Source organism: Varanus komodoensis, unplaced genomic scaffold (assembly GCF_004798865.1).
Source record: "Varanus komodoensis strain SLA01 unplaced genomic scaffold, ASM479886v1 scaffold15, whole genome shotgun sequence".
NCBI lineage: Eukaryota > Metazoa > Chordata > Lepidosauria > Squamata > Varanidae > Varanus > Varanus komodoensis.
The window spans coordinates 21646354-21673940 of NW_025335440.1; the positions used below are offsets into that span (position 1 = coordinate 21646354).

At 43.3% G+C, this 27587-nt stretch overlaps 1 protein-coding gene across 1 annotated transcript; it reads right to left on the reverse strand.

Annotated features, from left to right (window-relative positions):
* Positions 1-7556: 7556 nt before the first annotated feature.
* LOC123020829 (highly reducing polyketide synthase PKS6-like) lies at positions 7557-23420 on the reverse strand. The gene is made up of 7 exons (XM_044425016.1): positions 23366-23420; positions 21645-21798; positions 21175-21335; positions 19629-19832; positions 18842-19023; positions 11098-16549; positions 7557-7627 (listed from the first exon to the last, which is right to left on the reverse strand). The coding sequence occupies exons 1-7, from the start codon at positions 23418-23420 to the stop codon at positions 7557-7559; spliced, it is 6279 nt and encodes a 2092-aa protein (XP_044280951.1).
* Between the last annotated feature and the right edge of the window lie 4167 nt (positions 23421-27587).

Below are 27587 nucleotides of genomic sequence, written 5' to 3' on the forward strand. Positions count from 1 at the left end.
AGATCACATCATATTCAACAAAAACGAAAACTTGTGTTCCATGTTTGTTGGGCATCAAAAAGTGCGATGGATGTGGGTTTGCTGAGGCCAACCTACTGCTGGAGGTGTAAGAGTGCTTCTGTAAATCACACGCTTGGGGTTATCCAGCAGTCGCCTCTTTGGGAGTATAAGAGCGGGGCGGGTGGGTAGGGGGGGGGGGGGGGTTGCTCGTCGGCCCTCTATTCCATCTGGCCGCCACAAGGCAGGTCCTCTTTCTCCAGCCAGCTCCCAGGGCGGCCTCGCCCCTGCCTGCCTGCCTGCCTGCCTGCCTGCTATTGACTGTCTGCTGCTTGCCGGCACACCATCTGCTGCCACAGTTGGCGGCCCCTGCTCCGTACCCGCACCTCACCCGCCTGCCGTCCCCGCCTGTAGCCGCCGAGTGGGGGAGAGCCGCAAAGAGCGGGAGGGGCTTCTGCGTCGGCCCTCCCTCCATTCCATCTGGCCGCCATGGGGGGGGGGGGCTTTTTCTCCGGCAGGGCAAGGCAATTTTTTTAGGGTTATCCTTTGGTCTGTGGCATGGACTTGGGGGAGGGGGAAGAGCATGGGGGAGCAGCCATTACAGTAGTGCTGGGTAGGGGGTGATATGGTGATGGGGCCGAGCTTGCTGGCATAGGAGGGGACAGGTGCTTAGTATCCGTTTCTGGTTTTAGCTCTCCCTCCAGCCCGCAGATCCCGGGTAGCCATATCAGCCTTCCCTCTGGCCTGTTCGTGCTGCTGCTGAATGCCAGGTCGGTCTGTGTTAAAGCTTGCCTCATCCATGATTTACTTGTGGACGAGAGGGCCAACCTGGTATGTATCACTGAGACCTGGGTGGGAGCGGAAGGTGGTGTTCCTCTCACTCAGTTCCCTCCCCCCGGTTATTCACTGCAGCAGCAACAGCGTCTGGAGGGATTGGGGGGGCAGTGGGACTGGCAAGGTGTTGGAGCAGGTGGTGGCCAGGCAGTTGCAGGCACTCTTGGAGGATATGGATTATCTGGATTCATTTCAGTCGGGCTTTAGGTCTGTGTTTGGAACGGATGGGGCCACCCTAAGCAGGGAGAGGGATGGGGAATACCACCCCGTTGGTTCTCCTTGACCTCTCAGTGGCCTTCAACACCATCGACCATGGGATCCATCTGGACAGGTTGGCTGGAGTTGGGGTTGGAGGCACTGCTTTGCAGTGATTCTGCTCCTACCTGGCTGGCCGAGTCCAGAAGGTAGTTCTGGGTGACTGTCGCTCTGCGCCATGGCGCTTGCGTCATGGGGTACAGCAGGGCTTAGTGCTATCCCCCTTGCTTTCTAACATCTATATGAAGACGCTGGGAGAGGTCATTTGGAGGTTTGGGTTGAGGACTCAGCAATATGCCTGGTGCTTTCGTTGCTTTCTTTTCAGTGGCAGGCGAAGACCATCCTTTTAAACAAATATTTTAATAATTAATGGCAGAAGACCTTTGTTTTTTCTGCTTGCATTTTATTGTTATTTTTAATGTGTTATTGGTTTTTATTGTGTTTTTATCTCTAACTGTGAGCTGCCCAGAAGTGCTGTGGCATAACTAGGCGGCATACAAATGTTTTAAATAAATAAATAAAGATATATAAATAATATTATGGCTAAGCTCTGTATCAGAAGACTGTTTTTTCCATTGCGCATGTGCTTTTAAAGTATTTACCTGTTTCTTGGAAGTTAACACCTCATGTAAACCAATGGATTTTCGATGCCTTCTGTTAGCAAAAGACCAATACTGCAACACTGGAAGGATAAAAACTCACCTCCTATAGCACACCGAAAGTGATGCCACTCTCAAATGCACATGCATGCCGATATTAGGTTTGTCTTGATTGAAGCTCTCACATAATCGATACTTTTGCACTGATGTTGCTATGTGCATATTGACCTAACTATATTAATTTTGTTGCCTTCTCTTGCTTTGGTTTGTTCCATTTTGTTTAGTGACTTGCACAATGCAATAGACCCTGCTCTCCCTCCCTCCCTCCCTCTCTCTCTCTTTTTAAGGGGTTGCAGCTGCATAGAGTGCCATCCAGCCCTTCCCTTTTCTTGGAAAAATGGTAGCTCTCACTTGGCACACCTGTGATTGCTTCACTAGCAACCAGCATTTTAAGAGAGGCAGCCATTGTTCCATGATGAGGAAAAGTCATATGGATTTTATTGCAAACAGCCTGTTATTTACCTAGAGAAGTGAAGCAGCCTTTTATTTGGGTGGAGAACTTTGCCTATGCTAATCTCTGGCTGATGCTTTGGCCATTTTAGAACAAAGAGATGGCTTTGTGAAGTTTGAGTCAATATACCACAAAATACTGGTAAAGTATTTTTAAGCACCCTATTTCCTTTGTCTTGGAGAAACTTCCTGTAAGATACTTTAATCTGTGTTCTTGTGATTCGGCCTATATGGTATGCAGGATTCTAAATATTAAGTTGACGTATTCTTACGGTTCTCCTCGAACAAAAGGCTCACCAAATCACAGACCCTGCCAGTGTTTCCAAATTATCACTGAAGATGAGCTTCAGCAAGTGAGAAACTGGAGGTGACAAATAGGAGTGGCCGAGGGTAGTGCCAAGTGCGTACATGTCTCTGCAACATAGGAATCGACCTCCCAGCTGCTCCTTGACCAGAGGTGGTGTTAGAGGGTGGAAGTAGAGTCCTATACTAGGTTCATGCTTTGTTGTAGTTGTAGCTGTTTGGTATTTCAAGTCTGAGCATGTACAGTACTGCCTGTGCATTACAAAAGAAGGGTGCGTCTCTGCACAGTCACTCACTTGGCTTTGGGAAGCATGAGTCAACTTAACTTAATCTTGATCTGGAAATGTATTTTTAAGTCAATGCATTTCTTTGGAAAAAGCAGTTTCCTCCAAGATAAATCAATCTGCATTCTTGTAATTAAGCCAAAAGGATAAGTAGGGTTATGAATATTTAGTTAATATATTCTCATCTTTCTCCTCAAACAAAAAGACTTTGCACACGGTTTCTTTAATCAGTTCAGGAACCCTGCTTGGAGGCTTACCACTGAAAGAGGAACAAGGAAGAGGAAAAAATAATAGAGCTGGGAAAATGGCCGTGCCTTCCATTACACCTCCCTCCATACAACTGGTGTTGGGAAAATTTAGATAAATCCTGGCAGAAAAACGTTGCTTGTATGTGCCTTTGTTTTATAAAATCAAACCTGCACCTCTTTCTCACAAAACACCAGCCTTCCAAGCCAGGTCATTGTTTCGCATTGCTGTTGCCTTAAGAAGATGACATTCTTGGCGAGACTGAGAAGCACCTGTGCTCTTATCAGCTACAGAAAAACTGAAATAATGCTTTTCATTTGTTTCTGAATTGGCCCACCTAAACAGAGGCAAGCTCCTGCTGTGTTTAGTTGTCAAACCAGACTTCCTGAAAGGCTCATCCATCAGACATATTTGCATGTTTAAACAGACAGACCCGACTGACCTAAACTGTCAAGAATTTGCTAGACTGACCTATCAATATAGCAATTAGTAATGTTTTCCATAGTATTGTTACTAGTATTTCTGATCGGTTTAGAACATCATGTCATGCCGAAAGACATCAGGATGCTATTGTACTAAGATTATCTGGAAACTTAACACTCTGTATTGGTGTACATGACTAGCAAGTTATAAAAGTGTCTGTACATGGGCTGAGATTTTACAGTTGAGTTTACCTCTGCCCGATAATGCATTATTGTTAGTGACTGCAGGTACTGGGGTACCGGTCAATAAAGCGGCAGAGGTTCAAACGTTTGCTCTTTCCCACGGACCAAGTTTCTATTTCTTCCTCACAAATTCAAAACCGAGATTCTGTCACATGCTGGAATGGCTGCTGGTGTTTAATGGAACATATGACAACACAAAGCAAGAAAACATGTAAAGAAATATCTGTGCAGGAAACAATCTTAACCCCACAAAGAACCTGGCAGGACAAAGCTCGATAAAGAGTGGAGTTAAAAACCTCATGTAGAGGGGTCGGTATTCTACAGAACAAGCTCTTGAGATATTCGGAACACGTTTTTGCACTAAAGTATCATTTAAAAATGGAGGTTGCAGAGCTGTTTATTGGAACTTCCTCTTCAAGTTATAACGGAAGGTGTGAATTCAAGATGGGGTTGCATTTCTCTTCTGGCTCAGCAGACAGCAAGTTGCATTAAACAAAATCAGCTTACATTTGAGAGCAAAAACAGGGCTTGTTCAGTTCAGACAAGTTAATTCCTTAGTAGCCTGCATAGGATAAAAGCTCCAGGCCCCCTCCCCGGTTGCCAGAGGCCCAGCACTGTCTTCTGAGAACAGCTTATAGGACAAACTACGCATCTTTCCCCCTCCAACTGCTGCAGTGTTCTGCCCATCAAGCACCAAGTGCCATTTCCAACCAACCTGTTGGGAGCATTTTTTCCTCTCATGTGCCTGAAAACTCTGTGGTGATGAGGGAGCCAATGTAATGTCAGCTTTGTTGCCCAAAGTGGGGGATGGAACGTCCCAGGAAGATGCTCAGCAGGCAGAGTTGTATCCCTCCCACTCCTTTGCTGGGGACCACCAATAAGGTGCAAAGGGATCTGGGGCTAACAATGCCACGATGCCCCTCCAAGTTTTCAAGGCCTTCTCATGTCGCTACTGGTGCCCAAAGCTGGATTTTTTTTCTCTTTTGCCCTCAGCAGCCACAGTCCCAAAGGAATAAAAGTAAAGCAATGCACTTGCGTATGGAATAGATAGGTTTATTGTGGTAACCACAGGCCAGATTGTAAACAAATCTTGAGATACCATAAAATGATAATAATAATAAAACAATCAAATAGTAAAATTATAAAGCAATTAAAATATTGTATATATGATGTTACAATGAAACAGGGCCAAAGCTACAACTACGTGTTTAAGAATTTCTAAGTTGCAAAAGTGGCAACTTGGTTGCTAACAGCTGGAAACACGTCTGCAATATGGTAGATCAATTTTTCAAGGTTAGAGCCCTTAAGTACTTCTGCCTTTTGTACATTGGCCCTGTGTACATAATTGTAAATCGGGCAGTGGAGGGCATAATAGATTATGGAGAGAGGCGTTCAACAGGGAGTTTACAAAATCTCCCTTCAAGATCTGCAGAAGCCATTGTCTGCAGGTGAAGGGATGCCTCTTTCAGTGGGGTGCTGGCTATGTTAACCAGATACTGCAAAAGACTTCTATGTTTTCTATACTGGTGATACCAAAATGAAAATTTGGATGATTTAACTACAGTGGCTTCTTTATTAGCATGTTTTTCAAAAAGCCAATCCCCACTATTTGTTCTATCCCAAGATCTAAGTTCTCCCAAGGATGATAGGGAATGGGATACAGAAGTTTGGTCCATTGATTTCTGGCTGCATAATGGAGAAAACAGAGTTTGGCAAGATGGGATTCTTGAAGGCTTTCCAGTTTCTTATAATGCTCTGGTAGAGCATTATAAGTGTATTCTAACAGTGAAGGAAAGTAGCCTTACTTCCATCCTTAAGTAGGCAGCAGAAGTGCCCTGGCAAAGGCCCAAGATGCTCATCTAAGCCCCAAATGGCATTTGGGCTATCACCTTGCCTTGGAATATTTTAAGTGCAGGGGTGACCAATTGCCTTCGTTTAGAATAAAAGAATGCCTAAATAGCACCTACTGTACCCTCAGCGGTTGTCAAAACAGTAGATAGGTGTGCTTTCCATGAAAGGGATTTGTGAAAAGTGATACCCAAGTACCTCAAAAGAGGAACATTGCTTTATTTGTTGGGCATTAATTGTCCACCTGTGAATGCTATTACTTTTGCCAGAAATGACTTAGTTGTACTACAGTTTATCTTTGGTTTTTCCCTTTCACAGTAAGCAGCTAATCTGGCCAGTAATCGTCTACATCCAATCTTAGTGCAAGAAATAAGAGCCACATCATCAGCTTTGTGCTGAAATACATTCATGAGGCATGGCATGGTGTGTGGAAATACCATTAGCCACCAATTCCCAAAATTTCCTCTCATTGTTTCGAGTTAGGCTAAGGGCAATTTCCCTCCATTGATCCCTATAGTAAAAAAGCTTCTTGTTAATAATTGCTTATATTAGGATCAAAAATGGATCAATAATTGAATCAGGGGATCTGTCTTTTCCTCTCTAACTCTTATATCTTGTCTTTTATTCCTACCATCTTGGTCATGTCATCCCTTTCTTGTATTATTCCTTCTAGGAAGACAGTTGGTAGCAAACAGGGAGCTTAGCACACTATTAACTGAACTAAAAATATATGTTGGAATCGGGCTGTAATGCAAGATGCCTTTGAACCAGCATCTGGAGAGCATTTAAAAAAGCAATGATTTTCTCACTGAGGTTAGGGCACTGTCTGAAATGATATTTGACCTGTGTGATATCCTTGAGATGCTGGTACCTCGCAGGAGGAGGGACCTTATAAGCCAAAAGAGGTCAAAACCAAAGGTCGGTGATCACTCTCTGTTCTATTATGGACACCAAAGCAGCTAACCTGAGAAAGAAGTGCAAGAGAGCTCAAGATGTAGTCAATGACACTAGCTCCAGATGAGCTTAGAAAAGTATAATGCCTATTATATCTGTTAAAGTTGGAGCCATGGAGACTGCACAGCCCATACTTAAAAGTCAGGCTCAGTAGGGCCACCCCTTGTTTATTTAATAATTTGTCCATGGAGGGCCAGGGCATCCTCAGGGATAAACTGTGTCTCCCTAACATAGCAGCTAATATCTTTGCCAATTCGGGTGCTGAAATCACCAGCAAGTAGGATATTTGCATTTGGTAATGTTTGCGGTTGAAGCTCCATAGGTGATGGTGTTCAAGGATAGGCTAGACATGCACATGGTAGGCGTGTCATGAATGGAGCTGGCTGGAGCTGGGGGGTCAGACTAGATGGCCGGGGAGACTTCTTCTGACTGGCTGTTTCTATGTTCAGCTTTCTCCAGAAGGATTTGCAGAGAGAACCAGACAGTGAACCACAGATTTGGATTCTGTCCTGTTGGAAGACAGACATTGATGCAAAGCATTAGCCCAAGATATTTACTATCTATCTGGACTACCTGGATATAATCACTGTGTGACCAATCCCTTTGTCATATGGATCCTTTAAAGTCAGCTGAAATCAAAATTGATATCCCACCATACAGACCTAATGTAGTGTCATTTGTAGGCAGCAACCTTAGGCTGCCAGTTTGCTTGCTGTCTCTGAGCATGGCTGGAGATTTTGGTTAGAATGTGCTCTTGATACAGCAACTTCCCTTTGTCTGCTTTTCTGGACTAGGTCCTCAGATAATACAGGCTGAAACAAATTGTCATTATCTGGAACAGGATAGAATGGGATCAGTATGGGCTGTTTTAGGATAGAAGCACATGATAGCTTGCTAGAGTGCAGATTATTTTCTTGTGAAGTTGTTTGATTACAGGGCTCAGAAAATTTATAATGGCTTTCTGCAGAGTTGCTGTCAGATTGGTGATCCAAAGATATTAAGTCAATTAAAGGTTCGGCTGTTGCTCAAGTCAGCAGCAGTGTTTGGTTCAATTCATCTAGTCATCTCAGTATTTCTTCTTGTTCGCAGTTTGGTATAGCTTCGAAAGAGTTAATTAGTCCTGTTTCTAGAGCTTCATTTGTGCCAATTCTTTCTTGCATAATCTCAGTTTAATTGTTTGGGCAGTGTCTTGTCAAGGATGCTGAAGGTGCTACATTGCTGTGGTTTTTATCAAATGGCATCCTGGCTGTAGTGTAAGGCAGGAGTGTCTGCTTGAGGAGCTATTCCAAAGATAGCAAATCTTTTTTCATCTCAGAAGATATGCAGTGGGCATAGTTGAAAAGCAGAGAGAAAAAATGTCATTTTAAACAGCATAGAGGGGATGGTAGAATGGCTGAAAGACAGTACAATTTGTTTGCATCCTCTCATACATATTCTGCAGCAATTAAATCAGTCATATGACTTTGGCATGGGAGAAGTGAACTAAGTGATAGAAAAATAGCTCTTCTGGTAGACCAGTGTCCAAAGTTAAATCTGTTAAATCTGTCGAACAACTTGATGTGTTTGAAATGTGTGGCTGACCTGACTTGGAATTTGTCTCTTTGGTGGAAGGTAGAGCTACAAGCTCTGCCTCTATTCGGTTGTCCTTTCTAATCTCGTAATTTGTTCTCTAGAGCAATTTTGCTTCCTTTGGTTGTCCATAAACCACTTGGAACTTCCTGTCCCCCACCCCTTCTCCCCCATCACCCACAAGAAAGAGGCAGCTGCAGCAAAACACATCTTCCTCCATTGTGGAAGCATCAGAGCGACTTGGTAGCAGATCAGGTTCTCTCCAGGGAGAACTACTGAGGAGGAGCTTGGGGGGCGGCAGTGCTTTGGAAAAAAAGGCTGGGTGTTTGGTAGTTGATATCCACGTCCTTTTCCATGTGCACCTTGCCTGGGCACATGGGCACTTATGTCAGGGATGGAGCAAAGTGTCATGCTGGGAATGACGTTTTGGAGGGAGCATGTGTCAGCTGTTCCCCTTGGAATGTAGATAGGCTGGGTTTGAGGGAAGGCTTTGCATTGTGGATGCAGCAGTGGGGCAAGTGAGGATGGGGCTTGTGGACAGTCCCGAGCTGTTGTGCGCGCTTGCTCAGATGAAATTCCCAGGTGCGCACAAGAGACGGGGGGCTTTGGTGGGAATGGTGGCTTAAACTTGGAGGAGGGGGAGTGGATAGCTGAACCAGCTGTGGCTCAGAGTTCTCACTCTGACACTGAGACTAGCGAGGCCCCGGTGGCCCATACTCTCCTGGTAAGCCAGCCCGAGCCAGCTCTGGATCAAAGCACCTCAAGGACAACCACTGAGCCCCCTCCCACTCCTCACTGTGGGAAAGAAGCCGGCGGAGAACAGGCTGGGGAAGGGTTCTCGGGAGGAGAACTTGACACCCCTGGAGACATGGATGCAAGGGCCCATCGACGCACTCACCGGCTGGACCAATTAGGGGCTCGATGGGAAGAGAGTCAGCCTGCCCGTTTTCATAGCATGCCCCTCTCCAGGGACTGGCCCCAAAGGGTTCAAAAACAGAGCTTTGGGTGGATATGGTCAGAGCGAGCGGTCAACTTTCCAGCTGCAGTGCGAGTTTCAAGGCTTGTAAATACATTGTTGCTGTATGGAATAAAGACTCTTTCAATAATTGCTGAAGTGCTTGTCTTGTTTGGGAGGGGATGCTTAGCTCACAACAGCTTGACCCCTGGAGATATCTAATTCTAGATATCTACTGAGAAACATAATCCTGGGGCCACTCAGCAGCATCCTGAAGACCACGGGATTTTTCCAGAGGCCACCACAGTCCCAGCTCCAGAGAACTGGCTGCCTGAGCATCTTGCAGGGCAGGAGGAACGTGCAGGCAAACAGTTCCGCGGCACCCCTGCGCAGCATGCACATAATCCTCCAAGCCCAGAGGGTTCTGAGTATCCCAACTGGATTGTCCCCTAGATCTGTATATCTACTTATTTATCTAACTACAGCTCTGTCTATAGATATAGAGTGTCAGAGGAAGAGAATGCTTTTAACTATTTTTCATATATTTATTACTCATCACTTTCAGGAAAAGGCTTCCTGTCAACACATTTGAGGCAGCTTACAATTTAAAAATGTCTTATAGTACAAAAGACAAGATACAAAAGGGGCAAGGCACAGAGAACATGGAAGATCAACAAATTTCCACTGTTACATTATGATGTCACTTAATAATGTAGAATGAAAACTGCAGGACACAGTCATGGAAGGAGGAGAGCCAAATGGAAAGGGTCTTAATTTTCTTCTGGTAGAAGCATTTTTCTTGTTACAAAAAGTAGAGGAGGGATGTGTTGTAAAACAATTAAGTATCAAAAAAATCTGAGCTTATGTATTCAAAATTATATATTGTATTACTATAATCTGTTATTCATAAGGATCTGGATATTAAAGATCATCTTTAATCTCATTAGTTTCAGAAGAAGTATAACACATACAGTCAAGTTGTATGTATTTTTAGTTGGAGTAAGTCCCATTCTGTGTAAGTAATATAAATGTTTGTTGGATTGGAGTAGGTTTACATTGCACTGAAAGCTTAAACATAATAAAAGCTGGATCATGGCTGGAAATTTGTTTCTATTAATATTTGCCTGAAAACCAGGTATCTTTCAAACAAATAAAGCAACATTTCACATTTATAAGTTTAACAAAAGCATTGGTTACATAGAATTGTAATGACTTTCAAGTTTAGTTATTTTTGTAGTATATTACTTATATCTCTGCATTAAAAATGAATATATACAATGAACTTTATTATTCTGTACTGATTACTGTACTAAATGCATCTGTATCAAACTTAATATTTAGGTATCTTTTCAATCCAGTAACAGTAATTTCAGTTACATTTTAAGTTGGACAAAAATTTAGTCCGATACTAAATTTATTTACTTGAAAATAATTCTCAATGATTTAACATGAATTTCTCCCATGTGTGCTCAGGACCACATCACAGATAAGGAGGAAGAGAAGGAGGCTTGTTACTCAGTTGGAGATGATCCCCATTACCTGGAAATGTATTCCAAGAGGTATCTTACCATATTATAGAATCAATGCATTATTTTTAAAAACCAGTAAGATCATCAGTGTTTGAAATCTTAATAATTCTCCTTATAAGACTTGTCATTCCAAAATAAATTGGAGGATATAGAGCTGCCAGGGAAGACTCTGGGGCGGTACAGAGTTGGTGGAAGTAGGAGGGAAGTCAGGAATTCTTCTCTGATTTCTAATTGGAAAGGAATTCAGGGTTTCTCATTGCAGATGGCCATTTGTGCACCCATTATGTTTCTCTGTGAGCCTAGTTCAGCAGAACTTTGCCAGCATCACAAGTTCCAACTATTTAACTTAGCAAATTAGTTACACACACATTGCTATACTTTAGAGTTCTCAAAATGGCACAGGTGGTCCACATAGTAACTACAAATATGTACTCCATTTATCTCCTCCAGTATTCTGTCTCTCCTTATGGTCTTTTTGAGGAGGTTCTTTTAAGGATTTCCTCTTGGGTGGTCTCTCTTCAAAAGATTCTTCTAAAAGGGATGCTAAACTCAGAACTGTAGTCTCGGGATCAAGTAATTTTACAAGTGGTACATCAATATTTTGCTCCTGAAAAATGCGATTCTGTATAGTCATAGCTAACATAGAATCTATGCCGAGAGATACAAGGGGTTTGTTCATGGCAATATCACTTGAGTCTGCACCACTGAGTTCGCTCACCAATGACATGACATAGTCGTCTGCTTTTATGGGATCCAAATCATTGCTTACATTATTTACAGGCAGTTCAAGACCATGTCCTATGGCTTCGTCAAGGACTGGACGCATGCGACTCCTCAGTGCTGGATTTCGAGAAAAGTAATGAGTGATCAAAGATTTAATGTTGAGCTTGACCACAACTTGCTGTGGATTATTCAGAGTCAGGCTTGTTTTAAGATACTCATGAATTTCATTCACCTGCAGAATTGCTATGCCCTTTGATTCCAAAAGATTTTGAATGCCACTTTGATTTTGCAGTACTCCAAGATTCAAGGCACCCCAACTGATGGATTGTCCTGCCAGTCCACAGTTTCTCCTGTAATGGCAGAAATGTTCCAAGAAGGAATTGGCAGCAGCATAGTTTGCTTGCATTGCATTTCCAAGAAAGGAAGAAACTGATGAATAGCATACAAAATAGTCAAGATTCAGCCCTTGAGTAGCATGGTGAAGATTGAGGGCTCCAGCAACCTTTGCGCTTAAGACTTCCTCAAATGTAGCACGATTCAAGGCTTCAATGGTTGCATCATGGAAAACCACAGCACTGTGGAATATACCTTTGATTGGGCACTTTGGAAAGGTTTTGCTGATTGACTTGATAGAATTCTCAACATCAGACTTAGAGATTACATTGCACTGCACACTGACTATCATGCTCTGTTTATTCTGATTCTGCACATTACAAATCTCTTTTTGCATTTCAGCATTAGGCTTTCTCCGGGAAAGAATGACAATGCAGCCCCCTCCATTCTGAGCAATAAATTTCACAGTTTCAAAGCCAAGCCCTGTTAGCCCCCCAGTGACAATGTAAACAGCTTTTTGCTTGAACAGTTTCTTTGCCTTGTACACTGCAATATCCGAAATACAGCTGTCATGCTTGCCACCTTTCAGGGCAACAAATGGGACAGACTTGCAGGTAAAATAGGATGACATTGCATCATTCTGTCTCTGCTGAAAGGGCAAACAAGGTACATTCTTAAACTGCTTGAGCTGCACTGATTTCATCCATCTTGAGAAAAGTTTGTGGGACTGCTTCAGAGATGCTTTCTGAAAAATGGTGGCAAGATTTAGAACATGAATTTGAAAATGTTCAGGGCCATTTCCAAGGAGAGAGCTCAGGCATTCAGAATTGCAATTGCCAAGTATTACCACTACATGCTGGAGATGCGAAAGTCGTGCTAAAACATCCTTGGGTATTCTTTCCAGAGGAGGCAGGAAAACAAGGCTACTGCAGTGAGCTACACATTCTTCCAGGCTTTCGTCAAGTATTGCAATTTTAGTTTTGCAGCCTCCTTCATGAGCTGAGTGTGCAAGCACTTTGCACAAAACTGATTCTGGATGAGTAGAAATGATACCTAAACATTCATTCTGTTTCATCTTTGGTAAAGTCTGATGCAAAATTTCCCATGCGATCCTGAAAAAGGATACATATGGTACTTTTTCAAAGCATGGAAATTTCTGTGTGTTAAGGCAGACTGACTCTGGGAGCTTGAGTCTTGAAGCTGCAACGACTGGGTAGCATGAAACAATGCGGTCTCCCACACTGAACTTTTTTACTTTACAACCTGTTGCAATTACAGTCCCACTACAATCCAGAGCCAAGAGCCTGTATTTGCCAATTGTCTGTGAATTCCAATATAATGTGTTTCCAAAGTTCCAACTGGAAAGGCTAATGGAAAAATAGTCTTCAGAATGAATACTTATTTTTTCAATTTGCACTTCTACACTGTAGTTATCAAGAGGAGTATTGATATCATCAACCAGCTCAGCAAACAAATCTTGTACTTCATAAGGCTCGGAAGTATAAACAGCAAACAGTTCAGAGACCTGAGAGATCTGAGAAGTTACACTGGAACATATACTGTCAGTCTGCGTCTGCCTGACTTCAGAAGTGTAAATTCTCCCCTGATTAATCCAGACTTCAGGATAAAGTAGAGCATCATACCCAACCAAAACATCTGCTAAGGCCAGGATGTCCATGGCACTTGTTGAGCTGGTATCAATCATCTGAAAAGTGATGTTAGTAGCTTCAAGCATGCAGGCCCGGGCCATGCCATACAAGGCAAAGCCAGGGTTGATGTGGTCCACGCTCCTGTCTGTTGTCCTGTACGTGATTATTGTGATGGAGCAACGACTGTTCCTTTCTTTCAAAGTAATAACCAGTTGTCGGAAAGCTTCACAGCACTTTGCTAAACTTGCAACAACATCTGAGTTTTCTTCAGTCAGTCTTTGAATTCCCCACATAAACAAAACATCACTGTAGTTCATCACCTCTAACTTAACTTTGTCCTGTGCAGCTGATTCTGGGCTCCTGGATTCCAGCAATTTTTCCCAGTCTTCATACATTAAAAACCTAGAATTTTTATGCAAATGTTTTTTGAGCTGCTGAGATACTCCAATTTTATCAGCAAACACTGCAACAATAGGTGCTTCTCTTGAGTTCTGGGAGAGGTTAATCTCCTTCCATTTACTTTGAAATAATAAACCATTTTCTCTCATGGAAGTTTCCTTCACAAAAGTTATCTGAACATGCTTCATCTCAACCAAGACAGAGCCATGTTTATCTGTGAAGCATCCACAAAACTCTAAGTAGTTGTCAGCAACTTTGCTGATCTTCATATATAGCATCATTTCCTCTTCCAAGGGTCGAACAATCACAAGGCTGCCTATTCCAGAAGGAAATCCGATAGTATTTTTGAAGGCTGATTTTGCGATCATAACTATTGTCATTTGTAGGAAACAGTCTAAGAGAACAGGATGGATAACAAACCTGTGCATTTCTTCTGTGGTCTGCTTCTTCACATTCATGGTGGTAATTGCTTCTTTCAGCTCTTCACAATAAAAGACATCACTGAGCTGCTTGAACACCGGACCATACTGAAATCCACTAGCAGACAGTATTTCATATAATTCATCTCTGCTTATGACAGATTTACACCGAAGAAAAATGTCCTTATAGGAAATGCTCGTTTCTTCAAGAGAAAGTTCTGTGTTCTTCGTGACTTGGCCAGAGGCATGAATGGCACCTGATGGGGACAGTATTTTGAAAGCTGCAGCTTCTTCTTGCAATTCCATTTTCACATCCAGATCATGAGAATCTTTACTTAAAACACAAGGTGAGGTAAATTTGATGTTCAGCTGCCACAATGTTAAGGGCACTTTTGTTTTTGAGACTTCCATCACAGCTGCCAAAGCGAGTTGCGCAAAATAGGCACCCGGAACCAGAACAATCCCTTTGTGCTTGTGCTCATACAGATATGCAGTTGCTGAATGAGATATACAATTCTTGAATTCTGTATTGCCATGGTTACCCTTGGGAATGAGAGGATGGTTTAAACTTGCAGCTTCTTGCTTTTGCTGTTGGATGAATTTAATAGTGTGCCCAGGCCTCTTATGATCGAAACAATATCTGGGATAGTCTGCTGGTGGTCCCTGATATCCCTCATATAGGTGTTGCCAATCCAGATTGAATCCCAGTTCAAAAAGGCCTTTCATAAGTGTAAAAAGCGCCTCATACTCTTTGTCAACTTGCATGGAGGAAAACACTTTAACCTGAGTCCCTAATATTTCATTTATGTATCTCTGCAATGCTCTCTGGGGCCCGATTTCTACAAACAAGGCATTTTCCTTGCCTTTCACTGAAGTCCGTATGGCCTCTGCAAAAGAAACAGGGTCCCGCACCTGCCTGGCCCAGTAGGTCCCTGTGACAAAATCATCTTCTGAAGCAGCTTTCCCTGTTGCTGTAGAAATGAGGTCGATTTCTGGCTTCCCCTTTTTCAGTTCTGTGAGATATTCTTTTATCTCTTGCAGCACTGGCTCCATCATGTGGCTGTGATATGCAACTGGCACATTTAAAAGATGAAGAAAGATATTTCTTTTCTTAAAGTTTTCTGCTAGATGCTTCTGAGCAGCACTGATAGCCTCTTCATCTCCTGACAGTGTGCAAGACTGAGGACTGTTGAATGCCGCCACACAGACTTTTCCTGAATATGCACTCAGGGCCACGGACACTTCTTCAACAGGGATGTTCCCAACCACCAGCATTTTGCCTCCAGAGACCTTAGCCTGAAGCCGGCTCCTGTGATGGACGACTTTGACAGCATCTTCCAGGGAAAGCAGGCCAGCGCAATGGGCAGCCGCCGCCTCACCAACCGAATGGCCAACCGCTGCAATCGGCTTTATCCCCCAGTACTGCAGAAGAGTAACCAAGGCCACCTGCAGTGTGAAGAGCAGGGGCTGGGCTATCTCAGGATTTGACAGATCCACATGTTCGCTTTCACTTAATTCTAAAATGCCATTGGAGGAATATTTCTGAAAGAGTTGTTCTATTTCTTTACATTTGTCTCTAAACACTGGCTCAGATTTCAGCAAGGTCCTAAATATCCCTTTCAACTTCAGGCCATTTCCAGGGAACACAAAAATCAGCTGTATAGGTTTCTTTGATGGAACCGTTTCTGTTTCAGCTGCAGAAAGAAGTTGTTGTTCTAAGCGCTGCAGAGAGGACACCACAAATGCTTGCCTGTATTTGTACTTTATGTGGCTTCTTCTACATGCAGATGTGTAGGCCAGATTTGGGAGTGTTGCTGAGCCACCTGTATTTAAATATCTAGCTGTGTCTTCCATTGATAGTTTGAGAGAATTACCTGAAGCTGCAGAGATTACAAAGAGCTCGACGGGCCTGTGGACTGAAGGGAGAAGCTGGGTTTGCTTTGCCTGTCTGACAACCACATGAGCATTGGTGCCTCCAAATCCAAAACAGTTGATCCCAGCTACTCTGCCAAATTCATGGGACTCATCCCACTTTTCCACTGTTGTTGGGATGGAGAGGTTTAGCTTCTCTGTACTGATGCTGCTATTGCTTTCTGAATAGTGCAAGGACGGCACAATCTTTCCATGGTGCATCATGAGAAGAACCTTGATTATTCCTGCTGCCCCAGCAGCTGATTCAGTGTGTCCAATGTTCCCTTTGACAGACCCAATCTTGAGAGGAGGCAGATTCGGAGACCTCTTTTTGCCAATGGCATTGCCTATGCTCTCTGCCTCAACAGGGTCCCCTACAGGGGTTCCTGTGCCATGTGCTTCAACATACTGAACAGTAGATGGGTCAACATGAGCTGGATAAATGCCACACAGTAAGTTCTCCTGTTGCTGCTGAGATGGCTTGGTGATCGGAGTGACGTATCTTCCAACCTGGTTGACCGCACTGGTGCAGATGATACCCCATATTTTGTTGAAGTCTTCTTGTGCCTGGTTTTGGATGGAAATGGGTTAATCGAGGCATGAAAAAAAATAGCAAAGGTACTAAATACTATTCAGTGGTACAGGGGTTAAATAAATACAAAATAGAAGCCTCATTCCTAGAGCATCTCTGGATGCTCAACATGACAAAACACTAGAGGACCATTCTTGTAGCCTGTCCTTTACTGCAACAGGACCTGGGACAGTGAGATGTATGCAGGGGGTCAAGATGATGCAACCCACATCAGGTAATTCACTCCCAGTGGAGAATACCTGGATTAGCTCCCTAATTAGCCTGCATCACCCAATAACATGCTTTTTACATAGGAAAAGTCAATGTGACTGCATGCTCTCGGGGTTTTCAGTGGACTGAACCCACTGTTGCCTTGTACTTGTAGTTCTAGGCTGTTTATAGGTTGCGAGATTCTTACAATTCTTGTGATTTGAAAGCACACCAGTGACTATTTAGTCCATTTAATGAATACATGTGTTTCTCATAAAAACTAGCAAAATGAAATTATGACAATGTGAGAGAAATGGGCATGTTCTGCCTTGAGAAGAGAAGACTGAGGGGGGGACATGATATCCCTCTAAAAGAACCTCAAAGGCTGTCACAAAGAGAAAGGTCAAGATCTCTTCTTGCTGATGCCAGAATGTAGGACACGGAATAATCAATTCAAGGTGCGACAACCTAGATTCAGGCTGCATATCAGGAAAAGCTTCCTCACTGTCAGAGCCATATGACAGTGGAACAAGCTGCCTGGAATGGTGGTGGGCTCTCCCTCACTAGAGACTGGACAGTCATCTGAGTGGGATGGTGTAAACTGGTGTCCTGCAACAGCAGGGAGTTGGACCCAATGACCTTCAGGGCCCCTTCCAACTCTAATATTCTATGATTCTACTTTTGTCCCTTTGGGGCACAATCCTAAGGGGATGCCCTCCTATCCCAGAGGATTAGGAGCACCCTATGCACAGTGGGAGGAGTGTGGAGGCGAAAGCTGTCCCTGTGCTTTTTGCATCCTTCAAGGCAACTTGATGGCTGATTTCAGCTGCCTGAGCATGGCACTTTGGAGCAGGGGAAAAGGAGGGCAAGGTGACTTCAGAGAAGCAGCTGGCATGGCTCTTCCGGTGCTGGCTGCAAGGCATAAGGGCACTTCCACTACCAGAGATGTTTTCCAGTGTCAGAGCTGAGACACTGAAAAATCATATGATCCTCTGGATCAGTGGTTTTCAACCTTTTTACAGCTGGGCACCAGCAAAAATAGGAAGATTATTTTGGGGACCGCTGAGGCAGCAATAAAAAGCATTATATACATAATAAAGTATTTTGTGTATTAGTTTTTAAATATAGTACCAAAAATGAAAATTCTCTAAAATAACCAGAAATGAGCAGTAAAAATGCTAATAAAAGAATAAATTATTGAAATGTAATCGAATACAACTTAAATTTTTAGAGAGCAATATGTAATTCAAATAAGGCTACTGTGAAATCTGCTGTTGCTTCAAGAATACTTGTTCAAAAATTTACAATAGCAAAGTACGAAATCAGTATAAAAGCTAAGGCTATACTTATAGCAAATATAAAATCAAATGCAGTATTAGCAGCAGAGCAATACAAATCAAATGAAGTTACTTAATACAATAATATTCATAATGTTAAATATTGAAATACAATGTCACCCCCCCACACCCCAGAGCCTCATACACACCAGCAGGGACTGGCTGAGAAAACACTCTCAGCACAATCTTGCCTCCGTGTATCCCTTCCCAGCAGAAAACACAGCAGAGGAAGGAAAAGGCCCCATCTTGGGTCCCCACCCCGAGGGCGGACCCGGCGTGGCGCGAACCCTGGCTGGGTCCCACTGAGCTGCCTCTCCCCTCCACGGGGAGGAATCTGCAGCGAGAGCCCGCACTGGTCTGCAGCAAATGAGATGCCCTGACAGTGGCTCTTTCACCGACCGGCAGGAGATGCTGCAGACCGAAGCCGGTCCGTGGACCAGCGGTTGAAAACCACTGCTCTAGATGCTGTCTAGATGGGACTGGTCTAGCTGCAGAAGTGGCTTCTGCTAGGAGGACCGTTCTGCAGTTTAGGAGTCCTGCACTGTCCAAAAAGTTTTAGACGAAGCCTAAGATGCTCCACTACTTGGACTTCCTGCAGTCACACAAGCAGGAAGGCCCCAGGCCCCAATCCTTTTGCTGCTGACTTAGAAAACACTGACCAACTGAAGCCAAACACCTCTTTAGTAATTTTGACCTGACTTTTCATCAGTTATTATTGCGGGTCTTTAATCATTGCGGTACCTTTTTTAATGGCTTCAGTAAAAGGACACCACAGCCCTCTCCTCTTCCATAGCCATCAGCCTTTTTAGAAAAGGGCTTGCTCATCCCATCTGGGGAGATCATTTTTGCTTTGCAAAGGGAAACAAATATGTGGGGATCTATGATGCAGTTCACGCCACCACATAATGCTGCTTCACAGTCACCTGTAGTAAAATAAAATTAATTCCAATTTGCAGCCATTCTGTATTTTACACACACACACACTTATACCATTATCTTTCCAATATTATGTTTATTCCCTCTATTAGCGAATTTCAATGTTGATTTGAGTGGGTGATGCCATTTTGGATAAATAAAGATCACCACCAAAGTAAAGGAAGTAATCAGCAGACTTCAAAGAATCCCAAAATCTGCAATATGAAAAATCTTCAGGAAAGTTAATCATGAAGGAGAGCAATCCAAAGAGAACTGAGCATGGTCACAACAGGCATTCAAGGACGACTCTCCAGGGAGTGGGTGGAATAACAGAAAGCCAAGGGAAGGGGCAGGAATGGAAAGCAAAGTGGACTGGGACAGGCGGGGAGGTGTGAACCCTGTCTTGTTTTGTTCAAACTGACGTAGGATATGAACGGCATGCTTCAACACTATATTCCATCTTTGAGTAAATGTCTTTATACATCATTTTATAAACAAACAGCAAGTAAGTCTCATTTCTATCCCTTGTGGAGAAGTAAAAATTTACTTCTATGAATATTTGGCCCAGAAATATTAAATTGCAGCAGACTCCCTTAGTTTAGAAATCTCATACCTTGTCTGATTGCATGCAAGGCATAATGCAATGCATACAAAAAAGAGGAGCAGGCTGTGTCTAGGGCAACCGATGGTCCAGTCAGATTAAATGTGTATGAAATCCGGTTCGCAGCAATGCTCACTGCTACCCCTGTACCATCATAATGGGTTATTTCTTCTGCTGACTGGCTGAGTAAAACCTTATGGTCATGATTCATCACACCTGTAAACAGACAAGATGATCTTCATGCTCACATGAGATGGCAAAGTCAAATTCACACAAATGTTGTTAGCATTTGATACATTGCACTCTTTATAGTAGACTTGCTACTGGAAATATTCTAAAGTGTTCTTTTAAAGGTGCAGTACTCTTTTCCCCATGACAGATGCATGTAAGCCTCTGAACTGAGGTCTGCATACGCATCCTACACCAGGAATGAAGAATGGAGGCCATGAGCCCTGTTGCTGCTGCACCTTGCACTGAGCATTTTCTCCAGACAGCTCTTTTTGGCTGTCCAGTTGTAGGGCCAGCAAGGTGGAGGGAAGGAGGCTGAGCTGCAGACTGGAACTGGTGGGTGCCTGTGGCCCCAGCCTGCTGCCCTTCTCACCCAGAGAAACCTCCTTTTTCCCTCTCCAAGGCCCAGTAGTGATCTGGAGACTGCAAGAGGGCAGGGCAGGGACTCAGCCTGCAGAATCCAAGCACTGAGGTGAGGGAACCTTGGTACTCAGATGCTGAAGACTCTTACAGCTTCCCAGATGATGTTGGTAGGCCACACATTTGTGCTCTAGGCACAGGTTTAGGTCATGTCCTTGCAGCTGACTAAACTCTTTGCAAAAAGTAGGAATCATGTGGGAAAACAAGAGATTTAATCCTTTCCCCATTATTTTCCTTCCCTGTCAGTGGTGCTATATGGCCCAATGACAAATAAACAAACAAATCAGGACACATAGGTGGGGAGTCGATTTTCAGGGAGGAAATGGCACATAGGACAAGGATTAGCCTTTCCTTCTCCTATGCCCTGGCTTCTCTTGCTTTACACAAAGAGTGGCAAGCGCTCTGGGAAATATACTCTGAGACGTCCAGACAGCACCAGATTAGGGAAAGCTGCTTTAAGTCACTAAGTCAGTAAAATTATTTAACTTCATTTTACCCTCTTCCATGTTCTGAAAGGGGCAAATGGACAGGTTGCAGAGGACTGGGTAAGTTTTATAGGGGACGAGATTAGACTCAATCATGCACATTAGAAGATCACAAATGTGAGCAGAATCTAATCTGGAATTGGAGGTTTGTGGGATGGAAGGAGAACATCAAGATTCCAGATTTCAGAAAGCAGCTTAATTTGGTGAACCCAGTGCTGACTGAACCCAGTGCTGACTGAATTGAGCTAAGGGGAATTCACCCATCACCATGTCAGACATGGTGTTAGAACCTATTACATCCAATGCTTCGACCATCTAATGACTCTGAATAGCTAAAACATAAAGGAAAAGTGTTTTTATAATTCTCAAAGCATGATAATTATGCAATCATGTAAATCAGATTTAACTAATTGAGATTAACTCACCAACGAAGACCCCAGTTCTGGTGCCACCAATTTCCTCTGTGGGGATTCCTGCATCCTCCAGAGCTTTGTAGGCGCACTCCAGTAGAAGTTTCTGCTGGGGATCCATACGGTCTGCTTCCATATCATTAATACCAAACAGCTTGTTGTCAAATCTGTTGAATCTGAAAGGAACATTTTGAAAAATGTCTGTGCCTAAGGAATATGAATGAGTAGGGATGAAATGACCAAGCTATATCATTTCTAGCTGTGACTTAGTATGCGTGGCAGGAAAATGTCCAAATTAGGAAGAATTACCTCTGGCCTGTCCACATGGCTGTCTCTATCCTTGCCATTCCCTATGAACGCAGCCCCACCAACTCCTGCAATGCAGCCCTCAATGTTCTTCTAAAACTGGAATTTGGTTCCTGACTCAAAAAGGATTTGACATCCCTCATCCAACATGATTTTTGAATATGAATGCAAAGACTTACTCATCAAGAAGAGCCGCATGTCTTGTGAATATTTTTCCTGGTTTGTTAGTGTCCGAATCATACCACTTCTTGATGTTAAATCTTTCTGGAGGTATGTCCACAGTACAGTTTCTGCCTTCAATCAGTACTTTCCAGAAATTGTCAATTCCTTCTCCTGTAACAAGATTTAAACATTTATTCGCTCTTACATCAGTACTGGCAATGAGGGGGAAAGGGGGAAATCTTATTTGGTATTTTTAATTTCCTTTTTTAAAAGCTGACAGTCAGATATATTAAACAACAAGTCTTGCTCAGTCCCCTTCTGACCTTGCTTTCCAGTGTTCAACCATTTAGTATTCCTGCATGTGCAACATTAACTTGTAAGTTCAAGGCTACAAGTCCTTTGTTTAATTAAACTCTCCCACTCAGACTTGGAACTGGGCTTGCAGGACTATTTTTTAATTTACCCTGAAAATGATGTGCTGATGGTGTCATTGGAGGAATAAAAAGACAAGTCTTCCCTTCCAAACTTTGCCAGTAAGCCTCCAAACTCCCTTCCTCCCAGGGCTCCCTACTCCAATTGGTCATATCTGCATCAGTGCTCACGTACTTTCAGAGCATGAGGCACTGGGCAGGTTTGGCTGACACATTAACGCACACTGCGGCAGAAGCCATGCAGTGTGGGTTAAATTCTGGAGGCTCCACAAAGGGTTCAAGGCATGGCCCATTGTGAATAGCAAGCCACCTTCTCTCAACCTGGGCAACCCACAGGTACTGCCTGGCAGGTGCTTGGCAGGGATTTCCCCCCACTCTCGCCAAAGAGCTCACTTGCAATAGTGCTTGATCCACAATGAATCATGTCATCCAGGTTCAGATGACACAACAACCCACCATGGGTAAAACAACCCTACTGCAAGCCATGAATTGTCCAGGCAGCCCAAAAGTACCTGAAAGGCCCATCCCAGGATTGTTGAGTCATGCAAAGGCAATCATTGGCTGGGTTCACACAAGGGCCAAGGAAAAGAAGCCACAGTGGATCTTTTCCCATGCTCGCAGAAGCTGACCACACACAGTACCGTCCGCCTAATTCCCCTTGTAGCACAGTGAGGTGCATGGAGGGGGTGACTTTGAAACCTCCCCAGGATTCATGGCTTGTCCTAGGGCTCTGGAGTAGTTTGGAAGCCTCCCCCTGCCTTGCACCTTGCTGGGTTCAGACAACACCAAAGGGTAAATAGGCAAATCACGTGGCATGCAGCTGACACAAAGGGGATGGGTCAGGAAACAGGCCATTGTTTCTTCTTTCCCCAGTGAAAGCTCATCACTGTGAATGCAAGTAACAGGATTGCCTAAAGGAAGATGGGAGGGTAGTTGATGAAGCAAGGGGCGTCGGAAATTACTTTAGAACTTTAAATAGAAAAGGGACTGCAAGTCAGAAGCCCTTTCCAACCTATATTTCTGACTAATTATAATTCCTGTTTTATTTATTTATATTTACTTTCTGCCTTTTTCCTCAAAGGAACCCAAGTTAGCTTGCATAATGCTCCTTCTCCTTTCAATCTTCTCCTCACAACAACCCTAAGAGGTAGATTAAGCTAAGAGTCAGTGACTGGCCCAAAGTTACCAAGTGAGCTTTGTGGTGGAGTGAGGACCAGAACCTGGATATCTCATAACCCAAGTCCAACACTCTAACCACTTCATTGCACTGGATACTTGCCCTTGAACTTTCTGCTATGGAAACTTACCTCCAGGAAAATGGCATCCTACCCCAACAATGGCAATTTCATCTTTAGGCTCCATTTCCTCCCATGTATTTTGTATCTGCACAATATATGCATATATATTTAATTTTTAACAATGCATTTGATCTTAGATGAATATATTCAGGTAAAGGTGGTGAATAATACATATATTGATCCTTGTGCAAAATATCTGATCAATGGAGAACATAGGCTTATACACACTGACCAGGAAGTATGCAACAGAACTTGCTTCTAATTCACTGTCAACTTTTGTAGCTGTTTATTTTACTATACCAGTGCAGGCATCCTCATAAAAGCTTCACCTGCAGACCTAGTCACCTCTCCTACTCCATCAATCTTGGCAGGCTTTGCAGCAATTCTGCCTGGTTTATTTGAAGTAATAAAGGCCAAAGATAAAATATTGGCTTGGCACTCGATATTCCATTAGGTAAATATGTGTAAGTTTTCCTTACCGTAAGTTTTTCTGCAGGTAAAGACTTAGGGAAAGCCCACACTTCTCCTAAAAGGAACTTGGACAATAAAGAACAAAGAGAGTGGAAATACATTTCTTTCTGTACCTGCCACAATGGCAGGGAGAGGTCCCATTAGGTTTGCTTAGAGGTCTAGGGGTGCAGTTGTCTGTCTTCCCTGAGAATTCAGGGTGCCTTCCTAGAACTTCTTTTAATGCAAGAAATGTGCATTTCTTCTATTGCTACACAGGAACCAGATGGTGCTTCCCGGCTTAGACCATCCTTTGCATGGAAATCAGATTATTTTGTCACTGGGAAATGGTCTCTCTCTCTCTCTGTTGTTGTTCAAACTGCCATGTGTGCTTTAAACATGCAAGTGTGGCAAATATTTGGTGTGTGACTATGCAAAACTCTTGACAAAGGGGCATACTTCGCATACTATACAGCCACATTATTATTCTTAGAAATGCGGAACTCTCTCCCCCATATACAGCCTCAAGACTTATAATTATAGGCTTTTAATTATAGATTGCAAGTTTCCCTTTTAAACTGGGTGTATCACTCAGTAAATTAAAATGCTTTATAAATTATGAAGAGCAGCAATCTTAACACTGTTGCACAAGAAGTGGGCCACAAGGGTTTAGACTCCAAAACCCAAAGACAGTGTCTCCTAAAAAGTGAGAGAAGCTGAATGAGTTGGCTTGAATTTGCCACTACCACTGAGGAAGAAATGGGTGGCTACTGAAAATGTCTGAATCACTCTGGAGATGTTTCCTCAATGATGTCAAGGGATAAGCATGCTGAGTGCATGCATGAGAATGAGTTTCTATCCCTTTCTAGCAGCTTGGATTTCACAGGGTATATTCTAATGTGTAGCTAGACACATTTTTTGCAGTTATTAAAAAATCAGTGAAAACTGCATTTGTGCCCTTTAATCTTTCCATTGTATGCAATTAGAAAAATTCACATATTACAGATGTGGGGACTGCACTGGATAATCAATGCTTAGAATAAACCTGGGCATGGGAGCCACTGCCACTGGAAACAGTGGGCAAGGACAAACCCTGTCTTTTCCAAAGCATCACCTTACCACCCCTTCCTTTGTCTCCGGGCTGTACCCAGAGCCAGTTTGCAATTGTGGCTTCAGGCTTCTAGATTTTGCACTGAATTTGGAAAAAAAAATAATTAGAAGAAAGGTGTGCAAGATTCTAGAAAAGCAGAAAGACATACATGGATGGCAAAAAGTTCACAGAACAGCAAAATTCACTCAAAATGTTTAAGTGCTCCAAGGTCCTTGATTTCACGCTTTAGTCATACTTTCCCACACTGATCCACTTCAATGTATGCCTTACTCATGAAGCCATGACAGTCATATTCTGATAAATACTGAGAGTCTCAATTTGGCATAAAAAGAAGCAAAATGGTACAGAGGTTGTGGTCTGGCAATGACAAAGATCAAAGGGATCAAGTTCTGTGAGGCAGAATGCAGCACCCTTCCATTCCTATTTTGTGTTGTGTTTAAAAAGCAATCACCCATTAAAAATAGGAGCCCATTTACTTAGGGGGGGGGGGGTTTCAAACACTACAAAGGAGTCTGGAAGATCCTAACCAGAAACAACAGCTATTTAAACAATCCCCTTTTCTAGCATAATGCTGTATGAATAGGGTAATACCTGTAAGCTTTTCCACGGTCATGCAATTTTTCTTCCTGGCAGTTGAATCACCTGCCAAGACTGGTGAGCAGTCGCTACATATATACCAGAGCTGCATCATGTGATCAAGATAAATCATTCATAACAAAAGATTTTACTATCAGTCAGGAAATCATATACAATCCCTAATGGCTTTCAGCAGAGTCAAGAAGCTGGTTGTTTCACCACTGTATGTTAGAAGACGCACAGAAGAGCTCTTTTATGCATGTTTAGATAGGAAAAATGGACTCCAGCTCAGACTATCACTCAACCTGTCTGCATGTCTATTGGGGCGTGCTGGCATTTCTGGGACTTTTATCTGTCTAAGCATGTATAGCCTTTTACCCTAAGCCTGCAATCCCATATACACAGGTCTGGGAGGTGATTCCATTGCACTCAGTGGTGCTTTGTGCTACAGTGGTGAATTTTGAAGTGCAGCCTCCAAGCACACCCCCCAAAAATATTTTAAGTTAAATCCTTTAGCACTGTACCTAATCCAAGGGGAAAAAGAGAAAATGTGCTGGTATGAGCAGCAGTAGTGACATGGGAGGGCCAAGAAAACACAGAGAGGAATTGCGGCAATGTTAGCTCCAGATCCCTTTGCACCTTATTAGTGGTCTCCAGCGAAGGAGTGGGTGGGATGCAACTGTGCCTGCTGAGCTCCTGTCTGGGATGTGCCATCCCCCACTTTGGCCACTGAAGCTGACATTACGGGGCAAAGTTCGTCCTATACGCCGCCCTCAGAAAGCAGTGCTGGGCCTCTGGCAACCAGAGAGGGGGCCCTGGAGCTTTCATCCTATGCAGGTTTTTGGCCCATCACAACCCCATGGACAACGTTCCTTCAAGCATGCAGGTTACTAAGGAGTTACTAACTTGCCTGGGCTGGTCAAGCCTCCCCTGTTTTTGCACTCCAGCAGCCATTCGAGCAGGCTGTATGGAGGAGGTGTAATGGAAGGCACGGCCATTCTCCCAGCTCTATTATTTTTTCCCTCTTCCTTGTTCCTCTTTCAGTGGTAAGCCTTCAAGCAGGATTCTTGTACTGATGTTAAAAAACTGTGTACAAAGTCTTTTTGTTTGAAGAGAAGAATAAGAATAGATCCACTCAATAAAAAGAAACATAGAAACAGAGCAAGTCAGAAGGGGCCTCCAGACCATCTAGTTTGACGCCACCCCCCCAGCTCCAGCCACCTCCACTCATGATGCCTACCATTTGCTTACTTATCATCTTGCTTATCATTTTGGCTTACTTGCAAGAATATAGATTCAAGAACCTTGGGAGAAACTGCTTTTTCCAAGATCAAGGAAATGCATTGACTTAAAAATACTTTCCCAGTTTAAGATTAAGTTAATGTTCATTCATGTTGACTCGTGCTTCACACAGCCAAATGAGTGACTGTGCAAAGATGTACCCTTCTTTTGAAATTTACAGGCAAAACAGTGTTCAGGCTTGAAATACCAAAACAATTTAAAAAACCACACACAACAACAACAACATAGCATGGAACTGCCTATGTTCAAAAGTCTTTGTCAGTGTGTCCTTGAGGGAGCCTATCTCCCAAGGACACCATATGTGGGAGAGGAAAATATGGACAGGGGAGAGGAAGGAATTTGATTGAGAAGAGTATCTCAGATAGAAAGATTGCAAGGAGGTAGCAGGAGATGAAGTACATGTGGATGACAACAGAGATCAGGGTCTCTGTGCCTTTATTTGGGCAAGTGCCCTTGGACAGCATGGTGGTAGGGCAGATGGCCGCCAAGGATTTAGAACTCCAAATGAAAGATATGGGGCTCTACTTCCACCCTCTAACACCACCTCTAGTCAAGAAGCAGCTGGGAGTGCAATTCCTATGTTGCAGAGACATGTACGCAGTTGGCACTACCCTCGGCCACTCCTATTTGTCACCTCCAGTTTCTCACTTGCTGAAGCTCATCTTCAGTGATAATTTGGAAACACTGGCAGGGTCTGTGATTTGGTGAGCCTTTTGTTTGAGGAGAACCATAAGACTACGTCAACTCAATAAATATTTAGAATCCTGAATACCATATAGGCTGAATCACAAGAAT